We start from the raw sequence: 25,018 nt of genomic DNA, 5'->3' as shown, positions 1-25,018 counted from the left end.
TTCACTGCAAGTTTGATTTTAAAAACTTATGTGTATTAAAACAAAAATTACTGTGAAATTTTTATTGAATTTCGAAATGACAGTTTCTTTACAAAGATCTGCAGACTATATATTATCTCATCTAATAACTACGATCAAAAATACCACGAGCTTTGCATATAATATAAATTATTATAACTTTTTCTCTCTGTGTGTGATATGCTTATTGTTTTATGCAACATCATAAAAGTGTGAGTTTTTTGATTCCGTCGCTTATTGTACTCTATAACATGTTTAAAATTCCTTATTACGCGGTTTACAAAAAATTACATTTAAGTAACTAAAAATTGAGTATTGCCACTTAGTTTTTGAGCACCGCTACACAAGTTTGAGCACTAAACTAGAAAATGACAAATCATATAGTCAATATCAATAAATTGCTTTTTGAGTACCTAAATTTAATATGAATAATAAAATTAAATTTCTACAGTAAACACACATTTAAAAAATATCACAAATACGCCAAAAAAAAATAATACGAGATATGCAACCATTACAGTTGCTATTAAAAATTACTATAATGTGACAGAATACTGTCGCACATTCAAATATTATACAATTTCACAATAATCGTTATTGTCTTTAAAAGAAATATTTTTAGGTTTTCTACAAGATGCCAGATGTGGCAATGTAAACAGTTGTGAAGAATTTAAAAAAGAAAGTGACAGTAATAAAATATAGTTTTTTCTTTTGACAATCGTAGTTTGTAGTTGGTTCGATGGTTTGTTTTCTTAGTACTTGTCTAAAGCGGTTTTTAGGCCGTTGACCAGCTAAATGTGAGTATTTTGGTAACACTAAACTAACAACTCGTAGAGGAAGACGAAGAGCGAAAATTTTATCGTGAAATGTGGGAAGATTTAAATCAGTTAACACATAGTTTCGGATTGCACGTGCAAATTTGACTTGGAATCATTCTTTTTGGGATCTTCGCGCAACGGAGTGGCGAGTGGCAGACGGTTCGAGTCAGCGACAATCGAGGGGCGTCTTGGGGGCGGCGGACCGCCCGACGTTTCGCTCGATTTCGAATCGACCGAATCCTGACGATCAGTCGATGAACTTTCACTCGAACCTATATCATTAATATTTTCTTTTGTTTTGCCGTTTAAATGTAAACACAGAACTACGACAGAAGGCTACGTGAAGTAAAAAAAGCGTACAATACTCTAGCAGGGGTGCCAATAAAATCACAATAAGCAGCAAAATAATTTTACACAAAATATTACGGATTAATTTCGTCGGGTGGGAAAAAGTAAGTGGTACCTAGGCCATGTGTTGAAATTGAGTCACTATCCACTGCTTGTGACCTCTTCAAAGTTTGTTGTCTGGCGGGCCAGGAATTTACCCTGGAATAGAGAATGAGTAGTAATATTGAGCAAAGTTTGTGCTATTTAATATTTTACGTTTTTTTCTTTATTTTTTTAACAAAAATTAGAATGAGGTCACACATTTTTCAATGTAAATAATTTGTCTCTTGGAGGACAACTTGTAGTCTAGCTAGCCAGTCAAATTTCAAAATAACCAATTATAATTCAGGTTTTTTTAAAAATATATTTTTATTGTAATAATACAGGGTTTTTCAATGAAAAGTAGTCACCCTGAATATCTTCCAAAATAATTTCTCTGTTAAAAAATGCTAAGACACGTCAACAAAGATTTCAAGGGGGACATCTTTTTACGTAGGATTTGAATTTCTGCCATCAGCCCCTTTGCCGCCATAGCCACCCCCACTAAGTTTTCAAATGGCACCATACCCTGTGTGGCACATCGTTGGAAAGGGTATTTCATAAGGAATTAATTGCACTATTTTATTTGTACATTTGCTTTGAATTGAGACCAAAAAAAAAGAAAAACATTTTTTTGTTATTTTGGTCAAACTGCTGATAATACTACCGAATACCTGTTTTCCATTCCATGTTTTTGCCTCAGTCGGTCAACTTGTAAGTTTGTTTTGAAGGAACATTGTCAATATGGTTTGCACGACTGGCGAAAGAATAGAAATTGTACGTTTTTATTTTAAACATAACGACTGCTTTCAATGCAATCCATCCAGATAAATTAATTGGTCATCAGTATGTCTTAAAGTTGATGCAAAAATTCATGGAAACTAGTTCAGTGACAAACAAAAAACATCAACATGAAAGACAAATTATTAATGAACCAATTGAAGTTGCTGTTTTGGGACACGTTGCAATGGATAATAATCAGTCTTTAAATCAAATTTTCCATGCATCGGGTGTTTCGACAAGCAGTGTATGGAGAATTTAAAAAAACACAGTTTTCATCCATACAAGGTAAAATTGGTTCAGGAATTAAACGAAGATGACTATGATAGAAGACTACAATTTTGTGAAATTATGTCTACTAATCTGACAAACAACGTGAACTTGTTGTACAATATTTGCTTCAGTGATGAGTGTATGTTTTTTTTTGAATGAAGAAGTGAACAGGCATAACTGTAGGTATTGGTCAGACACGAATCCACATTGGTTTAGGGAAACCCATACCCAATATCCAGAAAAACTTAATGTTTGGGCAGGTATTTTAGGAGACCACATCGTTGGTCCGTTTTTTATTGACGGTAATTTGAATGGCGCTACTTATCTTGAGTTTCTTGACACCACTGTTGATCCGACCATAACAGAGCTACTAGAAAATGATGAAAATTTATTTGAAAATCAACTAATTTTCCAACAAGACGGTGCACCTCCACACTATTCACTTCCCGTTCGAGAATATCTAAACAATCGATTTCCTGGAAGATGGATTGGTAGACGTGGTCCCATGGAATGGCCTGCGAGATCACCCGACCTCACTCCGTTGGACTTTTTTCTATGGGGGCATTTAAAATCTATAGTCTATGCAACACAGCCGGCCAATATTGCAGACCTTAGGCAGAGAATAATACATGAATGCCGACAACTGACACTGCAAGTCCTCACAAATGTTCGCGAACTCATCCAAAGTCGCTTGTATTATTGTATGGAAGTTAACGGAGGTTATTTTGAGCCATTAATTAAATGATAACCGCTATTTGCTATTATTTCTGCAGTTAACAAAAAATAAACACAAAACGTATTTTTAATTTTTTTTGGTCTCAATTCAAAGCAAATGTACAAATAAAATAGTGCAATTAATTCCTTATGAAATACCCTTTCCAACGATGTGTCACACAGGGTATGGTGCCATTTGAAAACTTAGTGGGGGTGGCTATGACGGCAAAGGGGCTGATGGCAAAAATTCAAATCCTACGTAAAAAGATGTCCCCCTTGCAATCTTTGATGACGTGTCTTAGCATTTTTTAACAGAGAACTTATTTTGGAAGATATTTAGGGTGGCTACTTTTCATTGAAAAACCCTGTATATCTTAGTCAAATTCTAGTTTTACCAAATTACAAATTACGATTCAGTTCACTATATCCGCCACTAGGGGAAAGTCAGTCAGGTCGAGATCTAAATCTGGCTCTAAAGAAGAGAATAGTCATGTGTTATATTCTCCACTCTTCTGTACGGTGTGGAGGCTTGGGCGCTGTCAGACGTTGTGGGAAAAAAGCTACAAGCTTTTGAAATGTGGATTTTCACAGAAATTCTTAGAATCTCTTGGATAGAAAGAATTACAAACGAAGAAGTACTCTGGGATGTGAGCCTCAAATCATGCTTACTGTGAAGCGTAGAAAATTAAAGTATTTTGGCCATATCATGAGAAATAACAAATAAAGAATTCTCCAACACATTATCCAAGGCAAAGTTGATGGCCGACGAGGGCCTGGAAGAAGAAGAATTTCATGACTGGCTAACTTGTGAAAATGGTTTGGAGCAACATCTACTGAACTGTTCCGATGCACAGCCAATAAGATCAGCATAGCCATGATGATAGCCAACGTCCGTAATCGGATAGGGCAATAGAAGAAAAAGAAGAAGAAAGTCGTTTATTATGTGGAATGTTAGAATACTCTGAAATTTACAATGACAAGGAATAGTAGATAATTTCTATTTATATCTTTTCGTTAATGCGGATTTAATGAACTGAATCAAACACTACTCTGTGTTTACAGGTGCGTGAAAAATATAATAACTAAAAATACAATTTTTACCTAATTTCTCTCGTTTCGGCAACCACGCTTAACAATGCAGGAGTTCTGGAAGTCTCTGCAACCATTGTCTCGTCGTTTTCTTCCAGCTCGGCCTCATACCTTCGCTGAATCAAATTCTCCATTACCATGTAGTCGCATTCTTCGGCGCTTCGTAGATGTTCTTTTTCAAAGTTGATGGCGATTTCCGGGTTCGACATTTCCGAAAGGTGACGTTTTCGAGTACCTACACAAAAATCACGTCAAACCAACTTAAAAACAAAAGTGCTACAACTAAAGTGCATTATCTAATAAACAATTTCATGAGATCATAAACGGTTAATACGGTAACATCCAGGTAACACATGCACTACAGGGTGAGTGAGTCTATTACGACAACCGTGCAATAATCAGGTGCGCAGTCGTTCTGGAAACGGATAAAATGCGACATCCACCACCTAACAATCACAAAACAGTGAGTGCATCGACGACGGCGCCACTTACTTGGCGGCGATTGTTCCGGCCTGGGCGGACTCAGCAATCCAGGACTTTTGGGCGGACTCAGTAGTCCGCAAACGGTCTCCAGCTCGTCAGTGATGCTCGCATACTCGCTATGCATGTGCATTAGAAGACTGCCCCGCCCACTGGGCGGGATCACCTTAATTTTCGGCTCGGTAAATGTCACGCTTCTATCGAAAGATGGCTGTTGCGCCAGCTGACCGGAAGCTGACGCAGGCAAATCGGTAGTTTCTGGTTCCGATTGCGTTTGGGAAAATTGACGTCTACCCAAAGTGGCTTTGCTGGTCGATGATGATGATGACGTGTCTTCTCCTAAGCATGGGGGATTGTATATGGTTTGCATGAAAGTTTTTACTTGATGTTGTGTACTAACTTGTGTTTGTAAGTTTTACTAGGGCTAGGAAGGTGACTATCTAGAGTAGTGTAAATAGAATGCTAATACAGAAATTTGTAATAAGTATGTGTAAACATAAACACACCAAAAAAACATTAATACATGTATACGGTGAGCCAAATTGGACACTTTAAAATAGAAACTACTTTTTTAATAAAGGCAAAAACTGTTCTGTGATTGCACACGGTTTCATCCGTGTTTTCAACTTTTTTTTATGAAATTGTATAATGCTAGATTAATAAAAGTATTGATTTTTTAACTATCTATTTTAATACTATGACTGTTCAGTCAGAGTCAGTTTTCTTCACTAAATCTTATTTGTTAATTTACTGGATCTCTAAATATTTGAAGTGTTTTTTGACAGTTTTCAAATTTTTGCGATACTATAGGAAGCAGAGCTGTCGCAATTACTCAAAAAAAGTAATTAAATTACAATTACCAACTACTCTCAAATTCGTGGAAGTAGTTCAATTACAATTAGTCAATGTTTTTAAAATGTAGTTGAACTACCAATTACTTCAGTAAAGTAGTTGAATTAATAGACAATTACAGTAGTTCAACTACTGGCACTAATTCAATTACTGATAAAATGTAGTTGAACTACTCAAATGTAATCGAACTACTCAAATGTAATTGAACTACTAAAAAGTAATTTATTTATTGGCAGTAGTAAATGTACAGGGTGTCCAAATAAGAGTGGCACTCGGCTTTTTTGACTTAACGGTTAATCGTAGAGCTTTGAAAACAAATTTTTGTTATAAAAAGGGGCCAAAAGAATCGCTAGAAAATATTTTCAGTTTCAGGAAATGTCCTCCAGAGGGCGTACTAACAACTTTAACTAAAAAAAAGTGCATATCTCCAAAATTTCAAATACAATGGCACTTTGAAAATACTTGCAAACGGAAGCTACGTTTACTAGCAACAACTTTGATTAAAACATTTTTTCTCCATTTCTTGACTTAAAGTGGTGGGGGTAAGTCAAAAGTTGCTTTAAAAAAACTGCGATAACTTCGAAACCCTTTGTCGTAGAACATTAAGTTTGGCACCATTGAAAAGAGCAGGTTTTTTTCTATTAGATGCTCCATAAATAATTATTTAAAGTTGTTTTCTTTCGTCCACAGGTGGCGCTTTTTACAAAGAAATATTATTTTACCGCCTAACTCAAAAAAATTAAATGCAACCTATAGCGTTGTTTAATGTTAAAATGAAGAGAACAAAATACTACACCAGGCAGCAAAAATCGCAACTTTCTAACTTTTTTCTATTTTTTCATTTACCCAACCAAAACGCCGCTCTGAACCCGGTTCAGTAAACCGCTACTTCTGGACCACGCAAAACACAACAATCGTATCTAACCTCAAAAACAAGTAGTTCCATTATTTTAACATTATTTGTAATTCAACTACTCTGAAAGTAGTTCAATTACTCTGAGAGTAATTCAATTACTCTGAAAGTAATTCAATTACTCTAAAAGTAATATAATTACTCTGAAAGTAATTCAACTACTTTCAAAGTGGTTCAATTACAGAACAAATCGTAAAATCGATTACCAATTACAACTACTTTTGCTGAATAATTGAAAAATCAATTACAAATATTGTTTTTGAAAAGTAATCTAATTACAGTAGTTCAATTACTTAAAATTAATTGAACTACATTTTCCAATTAAAGTAATTCAACTACCGACAGCTCTGATAGGAAGTGTAATTTAATATGCAATATCGGATGTTTATTACACAAATAAGATTTGTTGAAAATCCATCTTCAGTATTTGAGTGGTTCTGGTATTGTAAGAGTAATTGAAAATTCATAAAGTATCAAGTAAACAACATATTTTGTGTAATAATTGCATTACAAAGATATTTAATTTTTTTTCAAAATACTATCAAAATATACAATTTTCACTATTTAACCATCTTTCTGCCTCTCACCATCTCTAATATTAGATTCATTTAACCGTGTTTTAGTGAGTCCATAGATTTTTAACTTTCGGCCAAAACAATATTTAATAAGTTCGTATTTACAAATTTTGAGACAAATAATCATAAAGTTTAATTGTTAAAAGTTAAATTTGAAACTAACACACCGGTGTACGTTTTTGGTTATATTTATTTAAAAAAGTACTTTCCATTTAAAAGTGTTTTTGTCCCACTCTGTATAGGCTGTGTAAGCTATTAGGCAAAATATGCGATTGGATTTTAAGTGTCTTTCACCCTTAAAACCTTGAATCAAGATAACTTTTTAAAAACCAATCGCCCTGCTTACTGTTCTCGGGGAGTGAGTTTACCCGTGCGTCACGAAGGCTACGTCATTTATAATCATATGAATCAAGTTTTCGTCAACAAACCTGTTGTGTTCATATTATAGAAAAGGGCGTGTCTAAAGCTTCGTCACGTTTAAAATTTTGCGTGTATTGTCAGTCAGAAAGTAGAGATCTTTGGCTGCAAATTTGCACTAAAACAACCTTATACCAAAGCAAATCAAAAATATCTTGACCGAAATAACATTTTTTATTTATGAGTCTCCGTTTGGATCATAGAATTCCGTCTAAATTTGAAACCTAATTTATTTACCAAAATTCGCAGAGATGTATCACCAATATGTAGTATTTCTTTAACTTTAAGCTCTTGATTTAGGTTCTGGATGGTTACATGTTTCTATAAAATAAATACAACAAATTAAAAATTTAATAAGACATTCTGAGTGATGGTGTAAAATCTCATATCTCATTTTCAGGTTGCAATCCACTTATTTTATTTTAAACCCGCTGGAAAACATTTTAGACGCTTATTTTATTTTTCTATGACTTTATTATTAATATGTTTCAAGAAATTTTTATGAAAAATCTATAATATAACTCAAAAATCTCAGTCTTTGGAAACAATGAAATGTTAATAGATGTTTCTTACAAAAGTAGATATATTTTACTATTATTCACATACTATCGTTGTACATATCATATAATGTATTTCAAACATCCATTTTAATGCTTTCAGATAAATCAGTGGTCTTGGCCCGTCGATAACATCTCGATTTACGTTTTCTAGGTGAGAAAATCATAAGATTACTTGCTTGTTTTTTCCGAATCGAATAAACAGTTTTGCGGGAAATTTTCAAAGCAGCTACAACCTTCTAGTATCAAAAAAAATACATCAGTAAGAATATGTAAGGTCTTAAAATTTCTTATTTTCTTCTTGAACAGATGATAAAGCTTCTAAAGGTTCTCCATTGGTTTTTTCCAATTCAAAATATTCACAAAGGTTAAGAATTAACTGCTGGGCTTGTCTGTGGGGAATTTTTCCAGGCATTTTCTAAAAAAATACTGTAATAGTAAGTAATTCCGAATTTAGGAAAAACCAAATGGCTAAATAAAAACCATAATAGACACTCCCACTTTTTTTCAAAACAGGTTAGTAATTGTGCCAATTTTGGTTAGATCGTGACAGCCGACATAAAAAAATAAAAATATTAATAATAATATTATGAAAGTACTTACAGAATGTTAAAAGCGTAGAAACAATAGCTCTTAAAAAAACTGTGGTGGTGTGGTAAATAGAAAACTTTATAAATGATTAACAACACAAAGAAACGAAAAAGAATTAATAGTAAACAAATCAAATAAATTTCGAAGGTTGTCAAACTGACAATGACTGAAATAGAAGCGCTAATCTGTAAATGTTTTTTTTGGAAGACATTCACTTAGATATTTACCCTTTCTGAAAGTGAACAATAGACAAGGATGAAGTCAATAATGCATGTCTACTTCTAAATCACAAGGGGATGACGCACGGGTAAACTCAGTCCGCGAGAACAGTATTAGACTACCCTGTATACAAGATGACACTAATTTATTACACTAAACATCAAATGAATTAATTCATGCTTTGAAAATGACGTTTTCTAAATGTCGCTGTCTTCCTCGCTAGTCGTTTATGAAATGGCGCTATTTTCAGGTGGAAGAACGATGAAGAGAAATGAGGGCCACAAAAACATACACACGATAGCCTACCTAATTTCCGGAATATGTGGCAGAAAGATAAACTTTTTGGAGTGAGAAAGGTTGTCCGGAAGTCGCATGCTAGACCGGCGCAGCGTTAAGAAAACGTCGGAAAAACAATAATTATTATTGTTAATGTGTTTAATTGGATTAGAGAAATACTATGTAAATGACATCACAAGTCGGTATAGTCACTATAAACAAAACGAAACAGTCGTGACGAGGTTGGTAAGATGAGCACAAAAAACGGGAAACTGAACTTACCGGTGACGCTTTCTGATCCTCTCATAATCGTATCAGAATCTCGTCGTTTCTGAGCGGCTCGAGTTCTAAGAATGTCCATGCTCAAGGCAGCGATATCATCGGCAGGGATGTCCAGAGAATTCCTGTCACTCTCGATCGATGTCTTGGAATCGCTACTTTTAGTTCTCTGACGTAGAAGGTTTAGAGTTGATCTACTTCCTGTTACAAGATTTGGTGTCAAAACTAATCAAGAAGTAAAAAAAATTCTTTACCGGCCACGGAAATATTATCTAAATGTTCTTTTTTTTCATGGGAATCGTCGTCTTCCGAATATCTATATTCGATGTGTTGACCGTTGTCAAAAATAAACGCGTCCGGCCTCACTTCCGTTAAGGAACGCACTATGGGTTTGCGTTTGTTTGGATATTGGGCGGCCAAAAGTTGACAAAGCACAGACGATTCGTCTTCGGAGAAAACCTCAGATCGGTCACTGACAGTTCTTTCACGCGACTCTTCAGCTATTAGTATTAAAGACAAAAACAAATAATTAATTACAAAGAGAAGATGAGAAGACTAGCGGAAAAATTATCCTGTTCAAAATCTGAGCTCGAATGGTATTTGATAAGACAATTCCATGAATACAATCAATAATATAATAAGACTGCGACTGCCTTGTACTGACAGAAATAAATTTTTCTGGTTCTTTTGATTTTCTGCAGTAGAACTCTATCCGAAGCGAGCCATAACCAAAACAATACGAACAAAAATCAAAATTGACAGTGCCAGCAAAAATCTCAAGGTGAGACATTGCAACAATAGAAGTATAGTGAAAATCCGTGGAAACGATGAAATCAACAGCAAAATTTATCCGATTTTTTTATCCGCTAGCAAACTCTCTTCCTTCCTTATTAGCCGATAGCAAACCGTGTTTTGATGACGTATATATGGCATTTTTTGTACATGAGTGGAATTGTCGGGGGCAATACCATAAGAGCTCAGATTTAGCCGGATAATTTTTGTGCTTGACTTAGAACACTTTCTTTTTGGTGTAACTGTACGAGACCTGTTGTAACTAAATCACGAGAGCGCAGCTCGAGTGATTTTGCCAAACAGGTCGAGTTTTGTACCATAAAGAAAGTATGAGAAGACAAGCGGAAAAATTATCCTGTTAAAAATCTGAGCTCGAATGGTATTTGATAAGACAATTCCATGAATATAATCAATAACTACTGCCATGTACTGGCAGAAATATATTTTTCTGGTTCTTTTGATTTTCTGCAGTAAAACTCTATCCGAAGCGAGCCATAACCAAAACAATACGAACAAAAATCAAAATTGACAGTGCCAGCAAAAATCTCAAGGTGAGACATTGCAACAATAGAAGTATAGTGAAAATCCGTGGTAACGATGAAATCAACAGCAAAATTTATCCGATTTTTTTATCCGCTAGCAAACTCTCTTCCTTCCTTATTAGCCGATAGCAAACCGTGTTTTGATGACGTATATATGGCATTTTTTGTACATGAGTGGAATTGTCGGGGGTAATATCCCTAGTGCATTTAATTTTTCCACAGGAAAAATTAGATGCACGAGGGATATTTGGTAAGATTACTTCCTGAGTTAAATAAACATTTTATTTTAATTAAAACAATAAGAACAATAATTAATAAGAACAATAACTTTCAAGCTAGAAAGGGTAACATTATTCTTTATGTTGCTGTGAGGAGTGTGAAATTTTTTCGAATTTTTTCCGGAAAAACTGCTGACAGCTAAGTTGACAGTTGTTAAGTGATTTTTCCACTTAAAATTTACATTTGTTATACTAATTCTTGATAGCGATTGGTCAAAATTGATAGGAACGAAATAATCTTCAGAAAACATGATCCAGAATTTCTTTTTCGAAATGTAAATCTTTTGTAAGGCTATTTCATTTTTTTTTTCAACAAAACACGTTTATATGTGTAAGATTACGTAATTAACTTACCGACAAGTGTGGCTTGAGGAGTTATTAAATTGCAGGACTGTTGCCTATGCACCACTTGTTTCATAGTTTCCAACTCGTTGGTAATATCGGTTAGTTGTTCCGTAAACTTCCTGCAACGAACCTCCAAGTTTTGCAACACCGTAGTCTGCATATTTTCCTTTGTATGAATGTCTTCGACTTTCTGTCAAAAAGAAACAATTTTTTTGCTGCTACTTGAACATTCAACATGCCAACCTGTGTCAAATGTTCGATTCGTTCAGTGGTAACTTTGATTCTTTCCTCGGTAGATTGTTGTAATTTATTTTCCTGTTCAGCGAAATAACCCTCGACGCAGTCCTCCTCAAAGTCGTATAACCTATGCAAAATAACCATAACTCTATAGGTTACCTGTGCTGGTTTAAATGTTATGCTCACCTTTCCATTTCGTCTCTGTCAAGGAAGAGCTTCAACCCGTTATCGTAGCTCTCCTCCTTGCCTTCCAACTTTCTTCTGATGTATTTAAACAAAAGAAATATGTGACAGAAGATAATAAATGGAGGCGGTAACAACGGTTTTTGCTCGTACTCCATCACGACAGTAAAACGTTGAAACATCCACACTTGGTGCGCAACAGAGTTGACCTCGTTGAATATGTTGTTAAACACGGCAATCAGTAGATTGATGAGCAGAATGTTGGCTACCAGCAGGTAGACCGACATAATGACGGGTGAAATCCATCGACCTGGTACGCACGGTACCATGCCTTCTTCTTCACCGCATTCTGGATCGATTTTGTCTGCGTACACTTCTCCGTACAACATAAAGTAGGGTTCCATGAACACGTCACGGGCAATCCGCCAACTGGGTGCTGCATCAGGATTTAAAATAGCTTGTCGGGAGACACCGAAGCTCATCAATACGATGAGCAACAAAACCACGAAATAAATCATATTCTTCACCATTTTACCCATCATGGTCACTAAAGGACCAAGGTACTTGTTCACACTGAGGATGTTAAGAATTCGCAAGTACCAATAGATACTGCTCACGCAGTAGATTACTCTTCCTTCCTGGAAGCTGTCTTTGTTGAATCTATGTGAGGTAAAACAGTTGAGCGTTGAAGAATGTAAGGCTGGACTATAATGCTTACCTCAAACTGAGTCCAACAAGGAAAAACGTGACAGCACCCATATCACACGGGTTCCACATATTCCAGCTCCACACGGCCAGTTTTTGCGTGACTCCGACCGGTTCTGACGAGAATAATTCCCTGATTTTTTCACAGCCAAGGGAACAGACGAACGCTATTGACAACCATTCCTGCCAAGACGGAACATCGTCCATCTTCACTAAAATTGTGTTGCTAAACAGGAACAAAAAGGCGAGGTACGCTATCTGCGATAATTGTTTAGGTTAAAACCTTTCGAATGAGTAGAAGCAAAGACTTACCGAATTGGCCCAAAATTTTGTGATTGGAGCGGTAAAAAACTCGTACAGTTTCTTCTTAATTCTCAGCTCGCGTTGTTTGGGAGTTTTGTCGCTGTAGGCGTCCGTGAAAAATATGTGGTATTTGTTGCCATCGTCGTATTCTGACATGACCTTGCCGTTTTCGTGGATTACAGCGTCTCTAGCCAGAAAATTCTCGGCTAGTAAAGCCTAAAACCATGTGGAGATTCAAAATTATGGTACATCAATACTCAATTAAAAGACAAACCAGCAGACCACTGCCAAACCAGAACTAGTTAAGGATTACAAGACATAGAAAGTCTTGCACAGTCACGTAATTTTGAATCTATTGCTTCGGTGCATGGCACAAAAAAATTTAATTTGGATGCTTAAATAGTAGCTTAAGCTGTTTAGGTTTTTATACAAATTGGAAGTTGTGTTAGTCAAAGTGTGGTTTCTAATAAATCCACCTCTCTCTGATATTTATATTGCATAAAACAAAACTGAATACATTTGATGAAGTATTTATTGAATACTGACTTTTTTCGAGGTTTAGCAGTCGTCGCTGTGGTGTAAGTGTAATTTATATAGTATGAGTATAAGTGTACAACCATTCAAAAAATAAACTGAATGCTACATGTTTGGTATATATTTTGTTCTGGGCAGTGGTAGATTGTGTTTAATAAATTTTGTAATTTCGTGCACAAGTCACAGCCAATATGGAAAAGGAGACAAACGCATTTTCATCAACACGAAAAGCTCGGTTATTGTGCCAGAAAGTGGTAAGCGACAGATACTGAAAGGAATCTAGTGGTTCAAACACACAATATTTTTAGTTTTGTGGGAAAGGGGTTCTCTAAAGCCTTCTCTTTTTGTACTACAACTCACTGTCATTAACAAATTGATTTAAAAAAGAGAAAGCTAAATAAAGACGAATTTACGACAAAAATACGACAAACATATTGTTCTGGCCCTCTCTACCTTAACACCAGTCGGATTTGGCGGCTTGCTCCTTATACTCAAACTTCTAGTGCGCTTCTAAAAATTTACAAATCACCCAATTGATTAAATACCCACTTTTTGTTTACAAGACGAAATAAACATGTCTTATTTACAAATGTAGAAGTAGCGTTCAACCACAGTCAACACTAATAACACAAATGATAAAGTTAGAAGCTTAATAGCAATCCAAAGAAAGTTTTGTCTGTGGTTTACTCACAAAGAAGCTGGAAAACACCAAGAAAAAAGTGTAAATTATAACAAAAAATTCAATAAAAACCAAAAGTGTCTTACACAGTGCATTATAATAGCGACGTCGTAGTGTAAGTGCAAAATTATAAAAAAAACACATGTAACATAAAAATTTATAGCTACTGCTTACTTTTTTCTGATAAAATTGTATATAGTGTTTTCTATGTTTTCCTACTGCTTTACTACGCTACAAAAAGTTAGAAAAAATGTTAGTAAAATGGAAAACATAAATTTATATTAGTAATTACGCCAGCAATAACTGAAATCCTTCCTGAAAACTGTTCAAAAATTCTGCAACCTTGTATGGAAATTTAACAAAAAACTACTTACCTCTCCATCCAGATTTTTTTCCGAGTCTGACTTGTCGTCGTCATCGTTTTCTAACTCCAAATGCTCTTCCGTGGTTTGCGGCATCAATTGCAGCTCCTCTTTTGATTTAAACTCCAGCTTCAAGATGTACGGTGGAAAAATCAATCCCAGGATTACCTGTTCAAGTCAAACATCAGTTTGTTATTTTGTGTGTGCGTTTCTTTTTGTGGGTACTTTAATGTTGGTGTTTTTTCGAGTTCTCAGACCACCCATCCAGAGATCAGCGAGAATTATTTGAGAACACGGATGGGCCAACAGTGCACGGTGATTGGCAGCCACAGCGAGACTGAGGCAAGTCTGACCTGACCAATTTTGAAGTTCACAAGTCAACAGTTGCTGAGTTTGACTGTCTTCTTGTCTGTAGCAGTAATCTAACACCTCCAAAGCTACAATAATGTCATATTTTGTATTAGTTTTTTTAAAACACCATTTTCTACAGGGTGGTCCAGTTTTAAATGTCAATAATTCACCAATCCATAGCCAATTAAAAAATAAGTTGACATTCATTATGTCATTTTCCTGAAAAGTGCTTTCTAAGGAAAATACAGTCCTTCAAATTTCTGTTTAAAAAATCGTTTTTTTTGTCATAACTGTCAGACCGTTGGAGCAATATTGATCAAATTTGGAACAAGCACTTTATTACACGTTATTACGGTCAAAGACCCAAAACTAACCCAATCCAACTTAAAAATTGTCTTGGAAACGGAAAATTCACTAAAGAAGTTTAAAAAATATTATTGCAGCCAGTTTTCATAGTTTTCAGACAAACTAAAAGACTTTTGAAAATTGAATTAGAAAAGATAAAAATTTCAGAAGCTTAAAAATTGTGTTTGTAACCAGTTTTCATGCAAATCGAAAGACTTTAATACCAAAAATTGACTTGTAGACATAAAAACTACTTTTTCAAGAATTTGTTACTACAAATTCATACATTTAAACCTTAAAAATTGACTTGAACCCCAAAATGTGACTGAACTAATGAAAAGTGACATCAGAAGTTTAAAATTTGCATTTGAAGTAAGTTTTCATAATTTGAAGACAAATTTCAATATTTTAGTCTTGAAATGAAAAAAGTCTTAGATGCAGGACATTAACATTAGATTCATGAAAATTGTCTTGAAAACAAACTTTTCGTGCTTTTTACTTTGCTTTTCATTTTCTTCGAATTCTGGACTATTTTTAGTGCTTCAAACCTGCTTTCAGCTTGGAAAATCGAGTTTCAAGACTATCTTCACCAAGTTATTGACATAGCAAACTTAAAAAACAATTTTTACATTCTTCATAGACTTAAAGTGGCATTCCAAGCTTTGTCACTATTAAATCGACTTCTAGACACCTCAGTGCTAAAAATTCGGGTATTTCTTAATAAACTAGACTGTTTTTAGTGTTTTAAGGCTGTTTTCAGTGCCTCAAATCGAGTTTCAAGACTATCTTTACAAAGTTTTTGACTTATCAGGCCTAAAAGTCTTGAAAATGTTATTTCAAGCTTCTTCACTATTAAATTGACTTCTACACTCATAGGTGCAATAAATTGTAGCACCTCTAAGAAATTCAGACTGTTTTTAGTGCTTTTTAAGACTGAAAAATCGAGTTTAAGACTATTTCCAAAAGTCAAGTTTCTTCAGTAATAAAAGTAAAAAATGTTGGTACCAAATGCTACAATAATAGTCTTGTGAACTAATTTTTAGAAATAAAATATCCGAAAATTTAATTTACTTCTAGACTTGTAGAAGAAAATAAAAAAAAAAAACCCTTCCAGTCCAGAAAATTGAGTTGTACACCAATTAAAGTCTTGAAAATATACTTTTGGACTCTTTAGTCCTAGTAAAGTCAGTTCTAGCATTAAAAGTCAACTTTTATATTATTTTTAGTAGTAAGAAATGAGTTTCATGCACAATACAATCTTTGTCTTGATTTCCGGACTTTTTTTAGTTCTTGAATGCCAGTTTCAGACACTCAACCAGGATGGCAGTCTGAGAAAGCGAATCATAAGACCATTCCTAGTAGTAAAAAAGTTTTTAGACTATTCAGTACAAATTTGGACTTTCACAAGTCTTGAATGTTCAGTTTTAAACTATAAAACGATTTTTTAAATTGAAATTTGGAGGACTGTATCTTCCTTAGGAAACGTTTTTCAGAAAAATGAGACAATGCAAGTGAACTTATTTTTTGATTGGCTATCAAATGGTGAATTATTGACATTTAAAACTGGACCACCCTGTATAGTTTTGTTTGTAAAAACATGTTACTAAAGCATGTTGACTAAACAAAGATACATATTTTAACCGATTTAGGCAAAAAAAAAGAGAAAGTTTGGTTTTTCTTAAATTTGCCTTAACTGACCTAGTGTCTCTTTAACCAATTCTCTGGTTGAGTTTGAAAAACCAGCATCTTGTAAAGATAACTTAATGGGCGTTGAGATGAGTAGAAAATAAATTTTAATTTTAATTTTAGAAGTCAAACAACAAGCACCATCAAAGTAGTTAAGGGTTGTGATTTGACTGAGATAGATCATGTGCAAAACGTCACAGTCAAACTAAAACCTAGCCTAGGGAACCCTTAAAAATGCCAGTAATAATTCATTTGCACAGTAGCAACTGTCACATCTCAAGGGTCTTCTAAACTGACTACATACCGATATTCTCAAATTCTTTGCCGTAAGAGCGCAGCTCCTCGTACACTTCCGTCTCCATATCGTCTTCTGCAGCTTCGTGGGCCATGGCTTTGTACAGTTTGCAGGCGACTAAAGCTTTAGCTAGAGCTTCTTCTCCATGTTGCCACATCAGCAAAGCCATTTTGTGACGCTTCATCAGCACTGCCCAAATCTGAATCAAAACACGTTTAATATATGATCATCACCGTTGATTTCGAAAATAAAAAATTTACCAAAAGTTCATTGAAAGGGTAGTCAAACAGACAAGGGTTAGCACTAGATGGCAATGCTCCTGCCAGTAAACTCATAGCTCCAAATTGCCGGGCAGAGGCAGCGTTGGTCGTCATGTTCTGCCCTTTATTCATCACTTTGGCGTAGATTGGACGGAATTTCCGTCTAGTATAGAATGCCCTAAAGGTTGAAGGATTACTTAATAAAACGATAACAAATGAAAGGTAAAGTATTGCCTGTAGGCTCCTCCCATCAGCTTGTTAATGACCAATCCAATGTCGTGTAAAGTGTAAACATAACCAGTTGGAATGTGAGGCCGTACGTCTCTTAAGATGTATCTGAGTGTATTGCTAGGACCTTGCTTTGAATTGTACAAATTCTCCAGGCGCGGTATTGTAAGAAATTTACGCATGCTTACTCCGTTCTCCAGTAGCAATTTTACAAAATCGCACCTAACATACACTCAATTAGTCAGTGTTACATAATTAAAGGTGACCATTTACCTATCGTGCTCTAACGCCTTCATCATAGCATCCTCCAGAGCGCCTGGAGGCCACTCTTGGCCGTAAATAAAAATTTCTGATCGAGCAATGTCAGCCCTGTTCCACGTTAAAGCCAGACTTAACTGTTCAGTGGGAGACAAATGCTGAGATTTGAACAGGGCCGTCAAAATGATCTGATCTAGTTCCTGAGGTTTCTGGTCGTATTTGTCTGCTATTCTGAATATCGTAATCTGAAATTTAAAAGTTTTAGGAATTTCCTTGAAATCTCTGAATGTTGTTTGATCTACCAGATGTTTGTTTTCCACGCACAACATTAGTTCACTGAAAAGGCCGTCGGCCAGTTCTGCGGCTACTTCAAATGCCCTTTGAATGGTTGCGATGATGTATTCTTTCATTGTTTTTAACATGGAACATTCATATCTAAAGTCAGATATGTAATTTATTAGAGTATTACAGCGTACTGTAGTTCGTATTGAAATTTGCAATACTTGGGGGGCTTACTTGCACATAAAAGCTATGAGATCAGCAGCCCTTCCAGAACCATCACAAACAACCACTGGTACCGGAGGATCATCGGTGACATATTCCAGTACCGCTCTGATGGTGTTGGTACCGCCTTCAATCACTAGACACACGATGGGAATTGGGCTTTGTGTAACTGCAATGACAAAATAATAATTAATGCTTTTGACTCGTTTTACAACCAACTTACAAGGATATAATCTCTGTTTGGATATGTATTTTTCAAGCCTTCGTCTCAGGATGATTTCGGCTCCGTACTTGGCCACGGTACCGTTGTCCACCAGCAGGAAATACGCGTGCCGGTTGTTTAGAGCCGCCATTTTAGATCTGTCGACAAGTTATCACCAGTCAGTCATTTGCAAATCAATCACTCAACCCCTAAATCATCAGTGGTTCATCATTATGACTCCGACAAAATTCTAGTGAAACAGACTAATTTTAATGATTCTTAAGCCTTTAAGTGCCGTGAGGCACTTAACTTTTCAAAATGTCACTCCCACGGAACCCAAAAACCCCAGCTCGACTTTTTGTAATTTGTTGAAAATGCATACAAGGTGGCATCACCAGGTCAGCAGGAGGCGGTTGCCAAAAACACCAGATCTCATCTATGTACCACAAATCATGAAATGGCTGAAGAACAAGTTGAAATTTAAACTATTGAAGAAGTCTTGGGATCCTGACTTTACTGAAGGTGCTTTTATTTACGGATCCACCAGGTAAAGTATTGATGAATAGTTAGCTTTCCGAAAATAAATTAAAACTCTTTCAGGGCTGTTTGTAAAATAACAGAGATAATCAACCGAGATCAACCGGAGGAACTGGAAAATTTGTTGACATTTTCGGCGAAAATCAAACTTATCGACTGCATGACCACAAGATTGACTAAAGCCCAGAAAGAAATTATAGCTTTGCAACCAGACGATATCAAAATTCTGGTGCCTTTAAACATAGCCTTGGTTAAAGAAGGTCAAAAGAAGAATTGTAGGGTTGCAATGCGAATTCTGGGTCTTAAGTGGTAAGTGGAATTTCTAAATGCAATTTAAAGCAAAAAATGTTTTCCTGCATTCCTTGTTGCCCTTGTACCTTACACAGAGCATTAATATAACTGGAAATAATTAAATTCGTTCAGGAAAAGCACCCGACGAATGCCTTTACGGTTAGAACGGAAACGGAAAGAATTCCTCTTGAAGTGGAAGAACAAAAGGGCGCCGTCTTGCCAATTAGCAGGAACCCCTGCTTGGCAAATTAAACGTGACCTTCATTACTAAACTCAAGGAGTTTTCTTTTAAATAATCGCTTTTGGAACACTGTTAAGGACAGGTTTCAGTCTAGATCTCATTAAAAGGAGGCTCTCTATTTTTATTTTTCTCTCTATTACTATTCGCTAAACAAATCTGTGGGATGAAAAAAAAAAAAAACAAACAAAAATAACACTTAAGCAATTTAGCTTTAAGTCAGGAATTTAATTCACAGGCACGAACAATCGAACGCCCTCAGACTGGTTCTGGTGGCTCTCCAAACCGAATTCCTGCGGGATTACACCCACGGCCACAAAAACTCGGAATGGACCATCAGCGCCTTTGACATTCTCGAATGCGGCACCCTCACTCAAATACCAGGATAAAAATCCGTAAACCTGTAATTTTACTTTTGGTTCAATAAACTTGCTAAAACCAGTAAATTTCTCGTTGCGCTAACCGTACAATTAATAATTTCCTGAAAGGGAATTAAGGACAGACAATTACTAAGCTAATCCCTTAAATCCTTTGGTTGAAACGTGTCTAAATTTGTTATGCGAGTTTTGCTTGTGGCACTCAAAAGGGTCCGGAGGACCGACAAACTATTCGTCATCATCAGGGCGTATAAATAGCTCCTTTATTGTGTCCCATCTTACGACTTGTCGAAAACGTTGACGAGGGTCAAACGTGATATAACATGCCGACGTTTTGACTATGAATTGGCTATATTGGTCAAATTACTGGATTAGTTTCGTCACAAACCTGTCAAGAAGTTTAATTCTAATTTTACGCTAGAATTAAGCAGGTTTTTTACCACAGTTTGATGTTAAACGACATGAATGAATTCATTGATAAAACCAGAATTGCAAACCATTCGAACAATAATTGTGGACTTCATTCACTTGCATGTTATTAAAAATCGGTGATTTGCTTCGATAAATGAGACCATATCTATTCTCAATACGGAACTATTTTCGGTTTAATTTGAATCCTATTCAACGGTAAAACTTTCCGGATCAAAGAATACCTTTTCAATATGCGAGAATCGAACCCAAATGAAAAATAGAAGAGAAAAATTCTGGTGTAAAAGATGACGACATTGCGCTGGTCGATTTAAGGATATTATCTTGACAATTTATTATTTCTGTGGTATGAATGCATGAACTTCGGGGAAGAGAGTCAATTTTCTGTCACACAGACAATAATAAATCCAAAGTAACAATTTGTTACGTTTTATTGAGGTTACACAATAGTAGACTTGTCAGATTTACCCTCCCACAAGGAAAAAAATGTGACAAACTACCATGAATTTCCACTTAATAAAGAAACTCACCTGGGTGATGAAATTGAATGATAGGGCACCTCAGTGTTGTGCCCGATTAAATCCTGATTGTTTTCGACTATGCCCCAAGGGGCAATGCCCAAAGTGTTGACCCTTCCAGTCCTTTGTGACCTTTCGAGCAACAAAGCATCGCCGACATGCTTAGTCACCCCTGAAATGAGAAAAAAGCCAATTAGGTAAGTTTATATTAGGGTAGTTCAAAACCTAAAAGCGACATTAATTAGCCAGAGTTTCCACGTCTAGATGCATGCCGAATTATACTGTTCAAATTTACTGATGGTCGGGTTGTAATAACGACCTCCTCTATTAAGTTTGCCGGCTGCAGAACAGCAATTAATTTGCGGGCTGGTGTTGATGCAAAACGTGTCACGGTCATGACAAATACTGCCCTCAAATTAACGGGGAGTTGTTAATATTAAGAGTTTTTTAGATTAAGTACACAACAACCTTCATATGGGGGGGTCTCTTTTATTTCTGAAAATACTCTCTTTAAGTATGAAAAAAGTAGGCTAAGCCACTTAAAGACAGTATTCTATTTTACCTTCATTTTTTTGTCGAGGCACTTTGTGAGAGGCTAAATGGATGATTTCCCATTATCTGGTTGGCTAGCCTTTATGTAACACAAATTTTAGGGTCCATTTTCTTCCTCAATTTAGACTAAATTACGGTTTTAAGTCGAGCCTTCGATCTGAAATCCTCGATCGTTCTTGTTTCAATCTGTGAGAGCTTTAACTGACTGAATTGATTAAGTCAAACGGAGTTTTCTCAGTTTACATATTGGATTGTTGTATTAAATTGATACCTCAGTGAAACATAAGCAACAGGCTCACATAAAAAGGTGACAAAACAGTCGCAGTATTATTTTTACCAACGACTTGGAATTGTATCGGAGGGGATCTTTATCTGCCTTCAGGTTATTCTTTTTCGCCCTTTGTCCCTGCTCGGCATTGCGGGGATTACCGAAAATCCTTCTGTTGAATGCCGTAAATAAAGTTGCGCCTAATATATTGTTGGCCCAAGACAGAAGAGATGAGCCTTTTTACTGCTGCCTTCAAATTGTTTTTTTTTTCCTTTTGTTTCTTCAGCTTATTCGACTTTTAATGATCTTTTTTTACGCATTATGACGTTTGTTTACGATATACATGTTGGTAGGATATATTATTGTACCAAAAGATATTCTTTTCTTGTAAACTAAATATAAATCTTTCCCCTAAAAGCCTCTTTCACAACGTAAGAAACACATAAACATAAATGCAAAGTTTAATTTTTTTCAAACCCTTATTTATGTTTATTTCGCAATACCTAAGGAAAAGCGGCATTTTATCGAAAACAAATATGTACGTTTCACATAGAAATGTCTTACGGATTCCATCTAATCATAACAGAAATAAGATTTGAAAATATTAACTTTACGTTTATGTTTAAGTTATGTAACGTTCATTATGGAAAAAATGGCTTTTCTTTACTTTTTAATTTATTTATAACATTAATAATGATTTTAGTATGTAGTGTCAGATGGGCATTTCTATGTCCGAAACTGGTTGAGCCGACCTTCTTGAAGGCTGAAATAATGATATTGTGGAGACAACTGTTTGTTATTTCTTCCCTTTGGTATTCATACAACTCCACTGAGAGAAAATATACTTCTACTTCTCTTTATAAATTGGGATGATAATTTTCTTAAATGTATGGTAAAACCTAAACTTGGTCACAAATACAAACCCTTTCTATTGTTTGCTATTCAGATTGAACATCTTATAAAGGGTACCAACTGTGTAATCTTCCAAATAGGACAGTTGTATGTGATGTAATCAAATTCCAGGGATTTGCTAGCGAAAACATAATATTAGCTACACAATATGGGTGGGGTTGTAACAAAGTTTGTCATATGGAGGTTCACCGCCCAACAAACAAACAATCATGTTTTCATTATTCTGGTATGAGACCGCTAAGCAGATTATTCATGTACGTTCATCCCGATACGAAATAGATTTTATTAACAATATGACTTTCTGAATAGTGCTGATTATCGGCTTTGTAATCCGAAAATTACCATTTGTTATCGGTATGTTTAATCACGAAGACATACAAGATTGTCACTTTGCAATTTGATTCCCTACAAGCAAAAGTCCGGTTGGTTTAATTAAACATCAGTTTTCCAGTCCCATTTATTATGCAACTAGAACAAGTTAGTGTTACTAACTCTAAAACTAGAAAGTTACATTAACTTTGGCTAAAACCGTGCTTAAAATGAAGCACTTTAAGTTCGAGTTAACTGAAAGTTTATGCTAGGTTTTCGCAGATAAAACAAACATAAGTTACAATGACGGTATTTTTGTGAATTATTTAGTTGGTTTCCAATTAATAATCAACTCATTTTTTGTTAGTGGACTATTTTTATTATTATATCTATTGAATGGTTTATTTGGCTAATTCAAAATAACCGTAACCTTTTCATGTATGGAATGTCATACTTTGTCCGCTGCGTTACTCAAGTTTATTTAATTAACTTTTTCCTTAAATCGTTGTTGTAAAAATATTTTGAATATTCCCTGAAAGCACGGATAAATAATAAATAATAATTTCCTGTAATACCCTGTATACAATTGAGCATAGACCACAAACAAAATAATAAAAAATAATATTTACTTTTGTAAAAGCCTTAAAATGCAGATTTCAATGATTGTAGCAGTCAGTGTGGAAATCAAAGTTTTTCTCTCTTTTTTAGGTAATTCTTGAAAAATAAAGTATTTTGGTAGACTGAAAATGAATACAGTACCCACTACATGTATTTTGGTTGATGAACCCAAAAAAACGACTAATTAAAACAAATAAAATATCTGGTTCGTAGTTTGTGATTGGTCAAGAAAAAGCAGCAAACTGAAAGCCTACTTCCTAGGATTGGAAGGATTGATATTTGCGAAATATACAGAAACACGAGTAAATTTTGATGTAACGATATACAGAATGACGTAACCGTCAATTATAGTGACTTGCTCTGTAATATTTTAAAAGATAATTACTTCTGCTTTTAGCAGTATTGCAGATACCTACTTAGTAAGTAATCCATCGAAATGCTAATTATTAGTTTTAGCTAGAAAAAAAGTTTTTCATGATACAATGTTAATAAATTGCGAAGCACAATTAAATTACCAAGGGAAAAATACGTTATATTTATGATCTTCTAGAGAAAACCCAATATTTGTAAATGTTCTTTTTTTTCAAATGGAAGTATTGACTTCCATTTGAAAAAAAAAGCCTACTACTCAAGTATCTCAAACACTGAATAACTCACTTAATATAATACACAGTAATTTGATGCTTACTACTTTTTTAAATCTATAGAATTACAGATTTACGGATAACAAAATAAAATGAGTTACTTCTTACCAGTATTGGTACCCCCGGTAAAAATCCAAGCTCCTGTTGACCTGGCAGCCTTCAGTAAGCCTTTACGAAGCACTTTCTTCAATTTAGGTTGAAGTTCAAAGTTTGCTTTACCCCCCTGGATTGAAATGAGCAGTTTGGGCAGTTCCAGGCCCCATTCTCTTGTAATCAGTTGCATTAGATGGTCTGGTTTTGTATCGTGGGCTACTCTGATATACTGCAAGAATTTTTGATTAACAGTTAATATCGATTTTTAACTTAAGTGATTAGGAAATTGGTTCTGCGTGGACAAGCGAAAATGAACAATTTAAATGGTTCGAGGGTGATAAAAGCCTCGCAAAATTGTTTAAAACACAAACAGGTTACTTTTGCAAAAGTTTTGCTTGTTTGTTGTGCCAAATGAGTTCGGATAACGCACTAAACTGCTAAAGGTTTACTATCGTCCTTTACAAATACAGGTCGAATAACGAGCAGGAAACTTCCGAAAAGATCTCTATTTAAATGATTTTACGCTACAACGAGAAACATCGAACTTGCTAGAACTTATCCCGGTTTGCTTCGGCAACTTTCAAACCAATCTCCACCGAAACTGTTCAAGAGCTTTCAGGTTAAAAGTTTGTTAGCAGAAAATCCAAAATTGATAAGGGTGAAGGTATGTTTTGACTCGATACGCGTACTTACTTGGGCCTTGGAGGGGTGAGGCCCTCCCTGGAATTCCAATGTGCCATAGGCGTCGGTGGGATACGCCACTGTACATCTGCTGGGGTACCATATTTCCCCTGGGGCCATAGGATTTGGATCCGTTAAGTATTTGTGCTGTTCTAAAGTGCGTCCACAGCAACATCTAAAATAAA

General features: G+C 35.3%; 2 protein-coding genes and 2 long non-coding RNA genes across 15 annotated transcripts in view; 2 read left to right on the top strand and 2 right to left on the bottom strand.

Moving 5' to 3' along the window:
* Positions 1–47: 47 nt before the first annotated feature.
* Trpm (transient receptor potential cation channel, subfamily M) overlaps positions 48–25,018 on the bottom strand; it is a 67,788-nt gene continuing 42,817 nt past the window's right edge. For 5 of the 12 annotated variants that reach the window (XM_081973281.1, XM_081973280.1, XM_081973279.1 and 2 more), the window contains 24 exons: positions 24,846–25,008; positions 24,168–24,381; positions 20,769–20,928; positions 18,177–18,524; positions 17,963–18,095; positions 17,676–17,905; positions 17,409–17,624; positions 17,175–17,352; positions 16,924–17,113; positions 14,463–14,674; positions 14,250–14,405; positions 13,650–13,706; positions 12,672–12,878; positions 12,373–12,617; positions 11,658–12,314; positions 11,478–11,598; positions 11,244–11,424; positions 9,532–9,777; positions 9,281–9,478; positions 9,029–9,097; positions 4,611–4,937; positions 4,131–4,353; positions 1,300–1,382; positions 48–1,108 (listed from right to left, as the gene is read on the bottom strand). In XM_081973281.1, the coding sequence (XP_081829407.1) occupies positions 906–1,108; positions 1,300–1,382; positions 4,131–4,353; positions 4,611–4,937; positions 9,029–9,097; positions 9,281–9,478; positions 9,532–9,777; positions 11,244–11,424; positions 11,478–11,598; positions 11,658–12,314; positions 12,373–12,617; positions 12,672–12,878; positions 13,650–13,706; positions 14,250–14,405; positions 14,463–14,674; positions 16,924–17,113; positions 17,175–17,352; positions 17,409–17,624; positions 17,676–17,905; positions 17,963–18,095; positions 18,177–18,524; positions 20,769–20,928; positions 24,168–24,381; positions 24,846–25,008 (5,017 nt within the window). In that variant the 3' untranslated portion in view covers positions 48–905. The remainder of the gene's footprint in view (positions 1,109–1,299; positions 1,383–4,130; positions 4,354–4,610; positions 4,938–9,028; positions 9,098–9,280; positions 9,479–9,531; positions 9,778–11,243; positions 11,425–11,477; positions 11,599–11,657; positions 12,315–12,372; positions 12,618–12,671; positions 12,879–13,649; positions 13,707–14,249; positions 14,406–14,462; positions 14,675–16,923; positions 17,114–17,174; positions 17,353–17,408; positions 17,625–17,675; positions 17,906–17,962; positions 18,096–18,176; positions 18,525–20,768; positions 20,929–24,167; positions 24,382–24,845; positions 25,009–25,018) is intronic. The other 7 variants (XM_081973284.1, XM_081973282.1, XM_081973289.1 and 4 more) reach the window with 6 other exon arrangements.
* LOC145724878 (uncharacterized) lies at positions 4,873–9,189 on the top strand. Its single transcript, XR_014177107.1, has 2 exons — positions 4,873–5,006; positions 8,973–9,189. It is a non-coding gene; the product is annotated as an uncharacterized LOC145724878 (long non-coding RNA).
* On the bottom strand, positions 6,121–9,020 carry LOC145724877 (uncharacterized). The gene is made up of 2 exons (XR_014177106.1): positions 8,832–9,020; positions 6,121–7,279 (listed from the first exon to the last, which is right to left on the bottom strand). It is a non-coding gene; the product is annotated as an uncharacterized LOC145724877 (long non-coding RNA).
* Positions 18,542–19,878, top strand: LOC145724864 (uncharacterized). Its single transcript, XM_081973341.1, has 3 exons — positions 18,542–18,913; positions 18,967–19,212; positions 19,671–19,878. The coding sequence occupies exons 1-3, from the start codon at positions 18,639–18,641 to the stop codon at positions 19,819–19,821; spliced, it is 672 nt and encodes a 223-aa protein (XP_081829467.1). The 5' UTR covers positions 18,542–18,638; the 3' UTR covers positions 19,822–19,878.

The sequence above is a fragment of the Ips typographus genome, linkage group LG2, assembly GCF_016097725.1.
Source record: "Ips typographus isolate SLU linkage group LG2, UJ_Ityp_2.0, whole genome shotgun sequence".
NCBI lineage: Eukaryota > Metazoa > Arthropoda > Insecta > Coleoptera > Curculionidae > Ips > Ips typographus.
Note: the sequence above shows the minus strand (reverse complement) of the source record. Positions and strands in the feature narration are given on the sequence as shown.

Bases quoted from the DNA above. Each gene is read 5' to 3' on its own strand.
- LOC145724864 (XM_081973341.1), top strand. From the start codon at position 18,639: ATGATTCTTAAGCCTTTAAGTGCCGTGAGGCACTTAACTTTTCAAAAT. The intron at 18,914-18,966 runs GTAAAGTATTGA...AAACTCTTTCAG, and splicing joins TTTATTTACGGATCCACCAG to GGCTGTTTGTAAAATAACAG. The intron at 19,213-19,670 runs GTAAGTGGAATT...TTTAATTCACAG, and splicing joins CGAATTCTGGGTCTTAAGTG to GCACGAACAATCGAACGCCC.